This window comes from Ostrinia furnacalis, unplaced genomic scaffold (assembly GCF_004193835.3).
Source record: "Ostrinia furnacalis isolate ACB-3 unplaced genomic scaffold, ASM419383v2 OfSCF4318, whole genome shotgun sequence".
NCBI classification, from domain to species: Eukaryota; Metazoa; Arthropoda; class Insecta; order Lepidoptera; family Crambidae; genus Ostrinia; species Ostrinia furnacalis.
Window position 1 is genome coordinate 462,892 of NW_021134557.1, and position 14,983 is coordinate 477,874.

Below are 14,983 nucleotides of genomic sequence, written 5' to 3' on the forward strand. Positions count from 1 at the left end.
AATCCTTAATTGAGTTGTCTAGGCTCTCAATGGGCTCGTAATTAACATCGAAGTCTACTTTACTCGATTCGGACAGTGATTCTAAAAGCTTTTAAAATTAAACGTATTGTCTGCTTTGTGCACTGCTTTTACAAGCAGGCAACAATCTATCAATTAACTGTTATGTCAACATCAATAATTCAGGAATCATAAATTTTCTTGTGATAGGTTACTATGTTAGCGCTCTATGTCGTACCTAATTCGTCATTACATTTTAATAAAATGATAAAAATTTAATAACGTCCCTTATTCAGAACAGTCGCAAATGCAAACATTTTTGAAGTCTGCGTAATGCATGCGTCCAAATAATTAATCCCGTCAAAGGACCCCAACTAAGGGAAGCTTTGCAAAATAAACAGGTAGTGTCCAATTCATTTTCGGACAGTGATTACCACCCCAGCTCTCCCTGGCTTCAGACCCTCGGTAGGGAGATATGCATTCTATCAAATTGTACATAGGTCGCCTGACTCGCCTGTTATTGATTTTCGGACATTAATTACCACCCCTAAGCCCCTCGATAGGGGATGATTTGATGCGTCTCGTTATACGTAGGTCGAATCTCTCATTTTGCAGACAGGTACAGTGGACAAACACATAATTTGCTTGTCTCTTACAAGCATTTTTAATCCTTCAGGTTCAGAATGTCCAATTCCCAAAATGTCCAACGGTTTCAAAATGGGCTAGGACTTATTTATTTAACAAACCCATCATAATACTAGATTGGACATTTTGGGAATTGGACGTTTCGGGAATTGGACATTTTGGGAATTGGACATTTTGAAACCGTTGGTAATTTTGGGAATTGGACATTCTGACCCTGAAGGTTTTTACCTATTTTCCCAAAAATAATAAAAAATTGGAATGGCAATCCCACCGTATTGAAAACCAAGATGATTTGTATATCAGATATCGTTTCATCATTTTTCATTCATCTATGTTAAAATCAAAAAAGTCCTTGGCAGCATAATAATATTTTCGGTACCATCTCTGACGTAGGTCTCATCAACTTCGCTGAAGTGTGAAAGTTTCTGTAAAAACTCTAGTCTAACTCTAAAGTTAGGTTTTTTTTTTTCAGAATTTTGATAAAATGGCTATTAGCTTTGTTTATGGCTTTGTCAAGAAAATAATGATTTCTTTATAAAACTACCTGCACAACTGTCAGGCATTGTGCAAGCCGGTGTGTCTGAGATTTTGACGTGACATTCTTTGTACACCGTACACTTAAACCTCGTTTGGTCTCCAGGAAGTGTACATTATGATTTGGTATCCAATTATTCCCTCGTACGCAACCCTCTTCCTGTCCCCGACTGGGTGGTATGGGAGGCTATACTACCTCCATAATACGCCTCCGGAAGTACGCTTATTCGTCCAAGGAAGTACGTCTATGTCTAACACAGACTACGAGACAGGAAGTTATCGAATAAACTGACAATTTTGTTACACGGTTATTGATTTGTGGAAATAAATGAATTTTCATGAAAAGTCATTGGGGGAGGCCTATGTTCGTCCTGTGGCTGAAATGATGATGATGATCAATTGTAGTTGACACTGAACCGCATAATAATATGATGAAAAGCTAAAGATTGTGGCGACAATGCCCAATGCCCATATTGGCGATCGCTGCGCCCCCTCGCGAGTGCCGCTCGCAAACAAACGGCTTGAGCACGTTCCTATAAGCTCTGAGATTCATGCCCTGATTTAAAGAATCTATACTTCTATACTAATATTATAAATGCGAAAGTAACTCTGTCTGTCTGTCTGTCACGCTTTCACACCTAAACCACTGAAGCGATTTTGATGAAATTTGGCATAGAGATAATTTGAGTCCCGAGAAAGGACATAGGATAGTTTTTATTCCGATTTTTGTAACAGGGACGCGCGCGATAAGATTTTTCTGTGATAGACAAAATTCCACGCGGGCGAAGCCGCGGGCGGAAAGCTAGTTTGATATAATTTAAAAGTGTGTGATTTTAGCTAACCAGGCGGAATTAAAACATCAACCAAATACGATAAGGCGCTGTTTTGGAAATTCTTATAGAATTCTAGACATTTGAAACAATCCTACAAAGAAAGTATGTTGTCTTTACGTCCGGCGTCAGATTTATACCTAAATCATTATTATTCAGTACATTGTCGAATTACAAAGCAATAATCAACCCTCAAAGACTAATTGGGAACGGACTGCCAATTTTTTGCAACCCCATCCTCCCGTTACGCGAGACCCGTCGCTCCCGTTGCAACCAGGACGGCTCGACTCGCGTATTGCGCACTAATCACCCTCCATTTCATTTTCATCTTTGGACGGGGTTGTGTACGCGTTTGTTCCGTACACGGCACCACGTCAAATGTTGATTTAAAAGTTATGCAGAAGCACTGTCTTATACTTAATCTAATGCGTGAGCGCACTTGGCGCTAGGATACCTCTACATTTATGCATGGATACTGAATCTTTTAATAACAATCTACGCCTCTGTGCTTTTGAATTTGATTGAGAAAGTATAGGTGAACTACCTTAATGATAAGCGAAAGAATATCAAGTCGATCCGACATGAAACAGTTCGCGCTACGGAAAGCTCGTCAAGCTATTTTCTGCCACCGAGTCGCATATGACGTAAAAAAATAAAATTAATCTGAGTGATACAATTAGTAGTTAAGCACTTACTGTATCCTGAGACCGTGCCAAAATTGTAACAGCTTGTATCCAAAACCACAAGAAACCGAAAAATAAAATGTAAACACAGTTAAATACTTTTGGGATGATCTTAGACAACAGGTCCATATCTCGGTCTGAGTAAAACTGCGATCACCTGAAAGAAAATCGTATCCGAGTTAAAATATTACAAGTAAAGGCATAGTCACATCATGACATGCCTGCGAACTGCGAACTCGACCATTTGCATGCCATGAGATACGCCTTGTGTGTGCCATACGCCTTAAAACTGCATAAATACATAGGACTGCCGCGACATTGGTAGGAGTCCAAAAAGTACCTTTCATTTATGTTTTCTGCTGAATCAATGTTAATTAATCACTTTGTCTTATAGGGAAAAAAGTCGCAGATTCTGCCACGATGAAGTAGCTAATAAGTTTTTGGAAACAAAGTCGCGAGTGTCCGCCTTTGTGTTCCAATAAATACGATTATTTATTATAATATCATGTAGGTAGGTCGCGCTGCTAGTGGGTTAGAATAACAAATTTTTATTAGCATAGGTTTGCGCGATATTGAGTCCTGGGGTGACATGACTGTGATCAATCTGTTTATATTTCATTGTCTGCCGGGGTGAAGTCAAAGTCAAGTTTATAGTACTTAGGTATATTTTTATTGTTTTCAATTCTTCCAAATACATTATCTTTCAACCTATCAGTTGTTCAGGCGTTCTACATTTTCATCCTACTAATATTATAAAAGCGAAAGTTTGGATGTCTGGATGTTTGTTACTCTTTCACGCAAAAACTACTGAACGGATTTTGATGAAACTTTACAGTATTATTGTTTGTAACCCAGATTAACATATAGGGTATAATTTATGACGATCTGTCACAAACTAAATTTCACGCGGGTGAAGCCGCGGGCAAAAGCTAGTCTGTAACATTAACCAGTTGTTGTTATTTTATTACGTGTCATCCGGTATACAGAAGTCCTTAGTTCGGTTACTGGGTCAACCTGATTGTCCAAAATATATGTCAAACTAATAGATTTCGGTCCTCCAGTTGTTCAAAATCCAGGTTTATAAACTTCTGTGTTACGTAAGGTATGTTACTAGTGAAAAGAAAGTTACTTCTTTAAAGCTTCTTGCAGACACATCCAACTCATCGCCGTGAAAATTTAATAAGCTCTCAAGCACAATAAATACCGCGGGTTAACAGCTTTGGAATGCAAACTTCTCAGATCCTTTGAAAGCTCTTGCCTGAAGGCTTTGTCTGAAAGCTTTGTCGTCAGATGACGTAATTTAATTAAATACCTCCGCAACGACTTATTACGAAGTTGTATGTGAAGCATGTTGGATCCATTCCGAGAAAGAATTTGGAAAAAATAATTTCTCTTGGTCTTTTACTGGATTGCCTTCCTAGCAGTAATTTATAATCGCTCATTGATTCCTGAAATATAAGGTATAGTTTGCTCGCATTACTTTCCTCGCTCATTGGATCGTGTTATCGATGAAATATAAATGTATGCAGGGAATTGCATATTCCATGTTTTTTTTTTTACAGCTGCATAGATGCCGCCCTGCGTATCGAAAAATTGACTTTTTCGTTTTACCCAAAAGTCATTTGCTGTATTTGGGATGTCTGCTGCTCACTGCGGCTCTCAAAGGCTTAATGCGAGTGCTTACGCATATTCATGATGTCCAATGAGAACTTTATCACTTGTCTATCAAGTTAGAAACACTAAAAATGTTTAAGAGACAAACTTCAGTGATAATTATATGCTTTCAAAATTGTGAAAACTATGATAAAAACTTGCACGTGAGCAGACGATGCTCTAAATGCAAAAATATTTAGAACTTTGTGTCTTTCCTTAACGTGCACCAACTAACAGCCTGGTGATTACATAGTCAGGTGCATATGACTGCCTCTAGTCCCATAATAGGTACAAGCACAAATCATCGTTTATAAAGTATACAGCACCTGCTTGATGACACGTTATGTAACTTATCATCTTCCTGAACCGTTTTGTATGATGACATCTCATTCGCATCGTTGACACCGGTCAATTTGTTAACAGCCTATGTGCCTGCTATTACCTACCTAAAATATAGAATTAGGCTTTGTGGAATTACGCTGTAATGATACGTTACATTGTCACGACATTATAGGAGCTGGTGGTTATAGGGGTGGACGTTTTTATGTCATGTGAAATGATTACACAACACAAACTAGTGCGAGGTTTATGCAACTGCACTGACTAGTAGTTTGGGATGAGTTGCAATTACACCCTTTGTTGCCCTACTATTACTGGAAAGTCTGGAAACTGTGTCAAAGGTTGCTGTAAAGCAAAGTGCAGCAAAAGTTTTGTATCTGGCATCACATATCTCTTTGCAACTTGATTTCTACACTTATTTATAGTTATGTTATGCCTATTCAATATCTAGGTCTGCGAACCATTTAACTATTAGGTTCAAACAGACAGTAATAGACCAGGCGTTCGCAATTGACGTCATTTAACCAATCGAGTCGTCAGGGGATTGGTGTCAAGAGCCCGCTCGCTGCAACGTGACCAGGCAATCACGCCTCATCAATGCATTAACAGCTGCAAACCTCAGTCAATTGCAGTATGAATCCACGACGCGTTTACTATTACGGCGGCTTAAAGGTCAACAGTGTTGGGCGTCTTCCACTGCGTATTTTAGGTCTTTGATGCAGTCCCAAGTTCTAACACTTTAATGGATGCACTGAACGGTTGCATCCTGTTTTTGTTCATGTAAATCTTGATGGACAAGAAAAACTGCAACATCCTGCGAACAACAAGCATACGATTGGTCCCCTTTGTCAGATGGTTATTCTCAGAAGTACTTCAAAGTGCACCGCTTATTGGCGCACAAATGAAGCGGTGTACAACAATCAAACATTGGCCTACTCCTGTGAAGGAAAAGATTGACTATAATGTTCATACTAACATACGAGTTAATCTGAACAATTTAAATTTAACTTTTGATAAACTTCATGATTTTGAGACCCATTTTATAATTGAGGTGGTGGATACCTCACTTGAACAAATATATTTTTATTTTACTGATGTTATGTGATTTTACGGTTTTCATTTCGGTTAACTTCAAATAGTTATTATTTTAATTTTAAGTATGCCTCGATTTGAGGACCATTTGATTTTGACGTCTGACTCCAACAACTTGGATAAAATATAAGCTCCGAACTCTTCCATTTGTTACAAAAAATTTCACTTGCCAGTTTCTACTGCCGCAAACTATATTCACTATTTACCTAGTGCCTAAACCAAATGCTGCTGGTCATAGTTCTTCATACCAATGTGAATGTCTTTTGTCCTGACAGGTCTGGCCGCGTCCTTCTACCAGCCGGAGACCATTCGCAACGAGATTTACGAACGCAATGAAGATGTGTTTTTGCAGACTGACCTGCGCCAATACCCAGGTATCATTACAATCTGACCGGACTTCGATATTGGAATGCCATCAATCAATTTCATATCATAATAATTTAGAATGTAGAAAACCGGTTCCGTCTATGAGTGATTACATAATGATGCTGGCTCCTGGTGCAATAATCAAGGTCGATCGCTGCAGGCACCTAACTTTACACAAACAAACAGGTGGTCGGTCCACAGTGACTTCTTCGACTCCATTCCTGATCGGCACGAGCTAAAAGAATAAGAGAGAGAAAGTTAAGGTGGTAATGAGTCGGGAAACTGCGTCCTTATCCGCATCGCTGGACTAAGTCACTGACGCTATCTGCCTCTCCAGATGGTAGGTAACCTTACACAAAAACACGTGGTCGGTCCACAGTGACTTGGACTCCATTCCTGCTCATCATCATCATCATTTCAGCCACAGGTCGTCCACTGCTGAACATAGGCGTCCCCCAATGACTTCCACATCGCACAGTTAGTAGCGGCCTGCATCCAGCGCCTTCCTGCTATTTTTATCAGGTCGTCGGTCCACCTTGTGGGTGGACGTCCCACGTTGCGTTTTCCGGTACGTGGCCTCCACTCCAGAACCTTGCTGCCCCATCGGCCATCAGTTCTGCGTACTATGTGCCCTGCCCATTGCCACTTCAGCTTGCTAATCCGTCGGGCTATGTCAGTGACTTTAGTTCGTTTACGGATCTCCTCATTCCTGCTCGGCACGAGCTAAAAGAATAAGAGAGAGAAAGTTAGGGTGGTAATGAGTCGGGAACCTGCGTCCTTATCCGCATCGCTGGACTAAGTCACTGACGCTATCTGCCTTCCCAAATGGTAACCTTACACAAAAACAGGTGGTCGGTCCACAGTGACTTCTTCGACTCCATTCCTTATCGGCACAAGCTAAAAGAGTAAGAGAGAGAGAGACTTAGGGTGGTCATGTGCCAGGAACTTGCGTCTTTACCCGCATCGCTTGGCCAAAATCACTGACGAACTGACGATATGTATTCCAAGTGACCTTACACAACAACAGGTGGTCGGTCCACAGTGACTTCTTCGAATCCATTCCAGATCAGCACGAGCTAAAAGAGTAAGAGAGAGAGAGGGTGGTAATGACACTGACGAACTGAAGATATGTATTCCCAGTGACCTTACACAACAACAGGTGGTCGGTCCACAGTGACTTCTTCGAATCCATTCCAGATCAGCACGAGCTAAAAGAGTAAGAGAGAGAGAGGGTGGTAATGAGTCGGGAACCTGCGTGTTCGCTGATCGCTGACAAAAATCACTGATGCCATCTCCCTCCCCAGATTTGCCCGAGAACGTGGAGATGTATTCTGATCTGACGCCCCTGGAGAGCGCGGCGCCTCACTCCATGGCGACCAGCTTCCGCGCGGCGCACCGCCACAGCGGCGACCACTATGCCATCCGCCGCCTCCATAACTACAACAGCGTCGGCAACAAACGCCTGGACGCCTGGAAACAAATCGACCACCCCAATGTGGTCCGTCTCCACGACTGCTTCACCACCAAGGCGTTCGGCGATCATTGTAAGTCGGACTCATTTGACACCTCTATGTCACAGTTACATTATTCCTTTCAGAAAAAAATCATTTTTGCTGCACTTCCACCAAAGCTTTGCGGAGGCGTGGCCAGAGTGTCCTCGCACCGCATAGCTTGGTCGAAGTGTAACATACTTTCACAGCATGCACGGGTCATCTCCAATGCGAATGCCGCCATCTTGTACAGCTGCCTGCAATCACCGGTCGACTTGTTTAAGGTGTAACACATTGCTCCGGGGCATGCAGGCGTGTTATATGTACGCCCCTTCGCCATGTGAAAATACCTTAAATCTACTCTTCGTGACATACAATCAAAATTTTTATTGAACCTACCAGCTGATTTTAAATTAATACATGTTTTATCCTCACATAGATGCATATCAAAATTATTTCAAAGATCATTCATTAGTTACATTTTTTAATCACGTCACATGTAGAAACCAAAGAAATTATACAATCCAATTACAACATTAAGAAGTCGTACTATGTTTGGTCAAAGTTACCGCAAATAGTAACAGTCTGTAAAGTTTTTTCGAAGTTGTGGAAAGTTAATTACACAGGCTTCTCCCAGAATAACGCGACTTGAAAGTTGACGTCAAGAAGTCAAGTCAAGCAAATATATTCAGAAACCCTCACTTCAAGGCTCTACCTTATAAAAATAGCCATGGAAGCCGTTTCAGACTTTGGTCCTTTAATCTGAAAAGTTTAGCAGCCATGTAATATGCCAAATGGAGGACTGTCGCAATTCAGCTTGTTGCTAACAAACCCCTTTTCATTTGTATGCCCATTGCAAAAACTAACCCTGTTTGTAGCTGCATAAAATATTTTGTCATTTAATTTGTATGCCCATCACAAAAACTTGAAATAATGTATCTTAGTCTTCAAACATACATATATTAGGGTGGTCCTTATTTTTCGACTTTTGAATTATCCCCGGGGCACTTTCTCATTCGATTATATACCTCTAAATATGAAATTAGCTTTCTTTATTATTTTTTTGGTTAAGATTTAGAGGTCGCTACCAGCTGTCAAAATATTTACAAAAAGCTTTGAAGATCTTAAATCATGGTTTCATAAATGTTTTATTTAAGTGTTTATATCACATTTTACGTGCAAATGAACATCGCATAGATAGAATAGACAATCGCTTCTTGTCCCCTTCTCCCCTCAACCCCTCTTCTGTACCGACCATGGTACCGACGCGTCAAGATACAAACAAGTCAACTCTTATATCTTAAAAATAATTGATTCAAATAATGTACATTGTACATATTATCTTAGTTCATAGCAACAACAATAATTTTGTAATATTTTTATTTGGCTTTGGCTAAAAATAAATAAATCTAACAAATACAGATTTTGTGTTTTTACTTAAAATTCAAACCTTGGTAGCGACCCCTAAATGTCTTTTAAAAATTAAAAAAATAATAATGAAAGACTTTCATATGGTATATATTCAAATTACGTGGTGCCCCGCAAAATATAAGAAAAAAATTTTTTTTCGTAGGAATAAGGACCACCCTAACATATATACAGTGAATTTGACGCACAGGGGCGAAAACAATCGACTTACAAATTGATATCGACTTTGTAATGTCGGTTTTAAATAAAAAATGCGTCCTTTTTTCATGTACGCTCTTATGGATGCAATATTTGTCTTTAACAACTTCATTCGGATTTGCTCGTGTGTTACTTTCTGTTTATTGTGAATGGTTCGCACGAAGCTTGTGAGATTTCTATTGATTTCTGCCTGTAAAACCTATATTGCAAGGTAATTAAATGTGTACTTACTGATTGATAAATCGTAATGGCGACAGTCTTAACGTGTTTTAATCTACATTTGGTCCGTTTCTGATAGCTTTGTGGACGCACTAGCATAAAAGTGTTGTCTTAAAACAGAGGGGAACAGACATACGCGTAATTTCTGATTATAAAACCACAGCTTCCTGCGAATTGGCCGCGGGCCCACCTTGAATATCGCGTCAAGCTCATTTGACTGTCATAAGTTGGACCCCATTTTGAGGTGCAGCTCGAGCGAATACGATTGCATATTTGAATACTGCGTCGGATGATCATTATGGAACATATTGGCAGCGGTCAAATCGGGTAATATTGACGTCTCGTTGTGATTTCATTTCATTTCATTTCATTCTATTCTGAGATCATACTCGCATAATGCATGCACCGAAGTTTTAGATTTCAACCTTACATTATTGACGAGCATGGGCCTTCCTACAAAAAGTTTAAAACTTGTTTAAACTGACATTTACTATGGAAATGTCATTTTAACCGGTATTCAACGCGATTAACTTTTTTGGGTTAGGCCTCATAAGTTTAACTAGTATTCTCCCATAGAATGTTCTTTTTTTCTTTATAATGTATTGTAAATAAAACGATTTTGTAATCTCGTCATTTAGTTGAGTCTATGAGATATACTTTTATCTTTCATAGGTATGTGTGTGTTCGTATGTTATTGTTAGTGAATGTATTGGTGTTCGTTAGTGAACTCTAGTCTATACAAAGACCTTTTGATTTTCGTTTTTATATACTAATATATACTTATATCATGATGGTTGTATTTTTATTTATATGAAAGCAGTAAATAGTAGACACTATACTCTAGCTTTTCAGCAATGTAGCTGTAGCATCTTCATAAAAATTACAGAACACACCACTGTGATCCTACCTACTTGATACTGAATTGCTATGAATAGTATGCGTGACCACGGACAATATCTTCGCTATATGTAGCTTAACGTGTATGCTGCTGACTTATGACAATATATCGCACTTTTTGTTACTCTTACGGCGATCAAAATTTTTGGCACGCCAAGCTTGTATCCACGTTCCACGTATAGTTTACGAGCCGCAAGAGTTTTATTGTCGTTTAAGTAACTAGAGGTGTTTGACTTTAACGTTATTACCCTTGTCAGTAGACACGGGTGATGCGAGCTCGTAGGGCTGTGGGCGACTGACAATACCGGTACTATTCACGTTTATAGGGGCGAGTCAAATAATGGACCCAATACTTATTTAAAGTAATTTGTGATCAAACTTTTTGATCTGACGAAGCTCAGTTATGATATTTGTATGATTTAACTCAAATAATGGCAATTTTTTTCAATAAGTTTTTATAAAACGAGCTAATGTTTTGTCCTTTCAATTAGGTCAAAAAGGGATTTTATTTCTTTGAAGGTTACAAAATTGAAGTACAAAATTTTACCGCAATATAACTCACTCATTTCAAAGGAGCTGAAATAACAACCGAGAGTTTTCGATCGACGAATCGAATCATTTAAACTAACAGTGGTGTTGGGCTCGTGATTTGGCTCGCCCTATCCGTTGTTCTAAGCTGCGTGTTTCCCATCAGCCATGATCCTGGTGTACGACTACCACCCGGGCTGCGGCAACCTGATGAGCAAGTACCTGGCCACGGGCGGCCAGGGCTCCTCGGCGGAGGCCAACGGGGCCTACCACGACCCATTCTCGTCCGACCCGGATGCACCGAGGCCGTATACCCACCAGGTATGCCCCATCACCATCATTATCATTTTACAGCAGTGATCCAGGATGTACCTAACTAGTAAAAGTTTTATTGGAAGTAGGGCACCAATGAAGGCTTAGGTGTGCCGTGTGGCGATGGAACCAGCGAATATTTTAGTGTAACTAACTGACCTGAAAAATGGTACCAGTGTAGGTTTCACTGGGGCAATGTAACCTAAGCTGTGATGTTTAGTTGGACCGATGTAACCAGCTAAGGTTTAGGTAGGGCTATGGCACCGCGAGGGTTATGTAATGTTAGAGGCTGGTAGATCTATTCTCATAAATAAAACACTGGATACTTAACTTTCATATTTACTTCGTACGCGTGGATCCCGTTTTACCCCTTTAGGGGTGGAGTTTCGTAAAATCCTTTCTTAGCGGATGCCTACGTCATTAACATCTACCTGCATGCCAAATTTCAGCCCGATCCGTCCAGTGGTTTGGGCTGTGCGTTATCAATCACATCACTATGTCAGTCAATCAGTCAGTCACCTTTGAGTTATATGTATTTAGATTGCCTCATTTTTAAATACAATTCATCACTTAGCACAAAAGCGCGGGGAGTCGTCCCCGCGCGTTCTAATCTGACGTTTCTATGTCACTAATCACTATGACAACAGCTCATTGGCTATAAATAACGATACTATCCATTCGCTTTAAGTTTGCCGCAGGCGATATGACGTCACTTGAAGAGAAGCGTCTATAACTTTATCAAACTATACTTATTTATTTATTATTTATTATTATTGATAAAAAGTTAAAAACTGTGTATTTGGGTAAAATAAGACACACTAATCGCGGTTGGAGGAGAGGACGCACATACCAGGGACCGGCAAACTTAGCGCGAACGGGTAGTACCGTTATTTGACGTTTTAGATTGTTCACGATGAGCAGTATGTATAAATGTGTTCGTGTGTTCTGAAGCCCGTTCCCCCTTGTAGAAGAACGCGATGCTCCGCGCCGTGGCGTGCGGCGCCCTGCTACCGGAGGCGGTGCTGTGGAGCCTGCTGGTGCAACTCACGGCTGCCCTCCGCGCCATCCACTCCGCTGGGCTGGCCTGCAGGTACCTAGCCCTATCCACAGAACAATATACTTGGTACAATTGGGATGATGACTGGGTAGTGAAAGCGAAATTCTATTTAGTCCGTCAGTCTGACGTGTATGGATAATTTTTGTATAATTGTTCCATAAACTTTGAATTTATGACGAATTTCAATATCTAACACTACTAAAGCCCGACCAGGAACATAAAAACCCTCGCCATGTTGCGGAAAACTAATGGTACTAATTTCTTTTAATGGCAACAGTAACTGAAAACTTCATTGACATGTCATCTTGCATGTCAGTCTATTGCTGTCAAAGTGTAAACAAACTTTATTTTAAATGTGCGCAATTGATTTTGTGAATTAAATTGCTAAAATCTTTTTATAGTCGTGAAAGAAAAGTGGTTCACAATGTGTTAAAGTATTTGTCGAAGAGAAATACTAAGGGTTCGGACAATATTTTCATTGAATAGTGTTTCCGACAAAGGTTGTCAAATTGACTGACATGTTTATCGTATAGTACAGTCCACTATGAAAATTAGCTGTGGTTTGTTTCAACTACCTATTTCAAAATTTTTTTGTCACTTTCTAAGTGTTGAATTTTATGGAATTGGGAAAGAAGTACCGAGTTTGAAGCGTTCATGAGCAGACATTGCAGTTGAATATTCAAGTTCTGAATTTGATTATTGATGAATAATAAAATAAATCCTACTAGCTCGATTGATGGTTTCATTTAATTTATTTAAACCAGGTTACCTATAATAAGGGGGGGGGGGGGGGGGGGGGTAAGGCAAAAGGGTAAAAATTAAACAATATAACTATAATTTATGTATTAAGTTACTGTCAAAAGACCAAACTTTAGCATACAAAAGCTTTCATACTGATATCATCCTTGGTTATTTTTAAATAAATTGTTAAAGTCGTAAGAGCCTTAATATACCGAAGTAGGGGGCACTTACCTTAGAGGTAAGATAACGGGACTATTCCCACCTCTCGTTCCCACCACTGCAACTCCTGTGTAGCTAGGATCTACAGCTTGACCGCCACAAAAACCCAACCAATGAAGGTCAAGTTTGTCCCGGGGGAAAGTTAAACTGTCATTGGACCCGCAACGAAATTAATCAGAAGAACATAGGAGGAGTTCGAAATTAAGGTTCGACTTCCCTCCATTGCATAGAGGTAAGATAGCCAGTTCCTCCGTGGTGGAGGATTCCGGGTGAAGCTCGCTTCCACCTTCGGCCTGATCATCACTTACCATCAGGTGAAATACAGGCCAAGAGCTTCCTCGTTGTGGATAAAAAAATAAAGTTTTTGACAAAAGTGTCATTTACATGAGGCATATGCCTCACGCATCAAGCATACGTATGCGTAATATGTCATATTATGCCGACATTATGAAGTGGTGTTCACCATAACTCCTGCCATTATTACTTTGTGACTACCCACGACAGTAGGTACATAAGTATTAACAAAACGATGAAATCTTATTCCAAATAGAAATAAGGTAAATATCCGCTGTTGTGTAAGGTCCAGCAAGAAGACCTGACGATCTTCATCATCATTAATTAATTATGAGAATTAATTAAACGTCCACTGCCGAAAATAGGTCTCCCCCAATGATTTCTAAATTGACTGGTTGCTAGCAGCCTGTATCCAACGCCTTCCTGCTTGTACCTTACTTATTCCAATAGAAATAGGGTAAAATGTCCACTGTTTTGTCAAGCCCAGCAAGAAGACCTGACGATCTTCATCACCATTATTATCTCAGCCACAGGACGTCCACCGTCGAACATAGGCCTCTCGCAATGATTTCCAAATTGACTGAATAATAGCAGCTAGTATCTAACGCATTCATGCTACCTTAGTTATTCCAATAGAAATAAAATAAGGTAAAATCTCCGCTGTTGAGTCAAGCCCAGCAAGAAGGCCTGACGATTTTCTCGCCATTATTATCTCAGCTACAGGACGTCCACCACCGATCATAGGCCTCTCCCATTGATTTCCAAATTGATATTTTGCTAGCAGCCTGTATCTATCGCCTTCCTGCTACCTTACTTATTCCAATTCAAATAGGGTAAAATGTCCGCTGTTGTGTCAACTCCATTAAGAAGACCTGGCAATAGGGATGTTTCCTGGGTCATAAAGCAAGAGTTTTAATTAGTCCGTCAGTTAACTTATCAAAAAATACTCTACACGTATTTTTCACTTTTTCACTAATGAAAATTTAAAGAGATAAAGCGCGCCAAAGTTCATAAGAAGAGGCCCGTGACGTCAATGCGTGCATAAAAGTGCCGCACGTTGTGACGTTGTGCGGAACTTCAACGCACCATAACTATGTAATTATTTGTTAGATTGACAAATAAAAATATATGTGTCCAATATTTTTTGATATTAAACATGACGGACTAAAAAAAATTTTTTAAGAAACTAGCCTATTGTCATCATCATCATTATCTCAGCACAGGACGTCCACTGCCGAAAGTAGGTCTCCCTCAATAATTTCCAAATTGACTGGTTGCTAGCAGCCTGTATCCAACGCCTTCATGCTACCTTACTTATTCCAATAGAAGCCCGGCTGACGATCTTATTCCTATAGACCTAGTTGCACGATGCGCGAAGTTGATCGAACACAAGCGCGATTACGCGCACGGAAGTATGGGCGACGTACGGCGAAACAAACTGTACTGCGTGTTGACACTGTC

General features: G+C 40.0%; 1 protein-coding gene across 1 annotated transcript in view; it reads left to right on the forward strand.

Moving 5' to 3' along the window:
- PAN3 (Poly(A) specific ribonuclease subunit PAN3) overlaps positions 1-14,983 on the forward strand; it is a 38,521-nt gene that overhangs the window by 12,064 nt on the left and 11,474 nt on the right. Inside the window, exons 7-10 of the mRNA XM_028313683.1 lie at positions 6,049-6,147; positions 7,444-7,683; positions 11,066-11,220; positions 12,180-12,356. Coding sequence (XP_028169484.1) covers positions 6,049-6,147; positions 7,444-7,683; positions 11,066-11,220; positions 12,180-12,356 — 671 coding nt within the window. The remainder of the gene's footprint in view (positions 1-6,048; positions 6,148-7,443; positions 7,684-11,065; positions 11,221-12,179; positions 12,357-14,983) is intronic.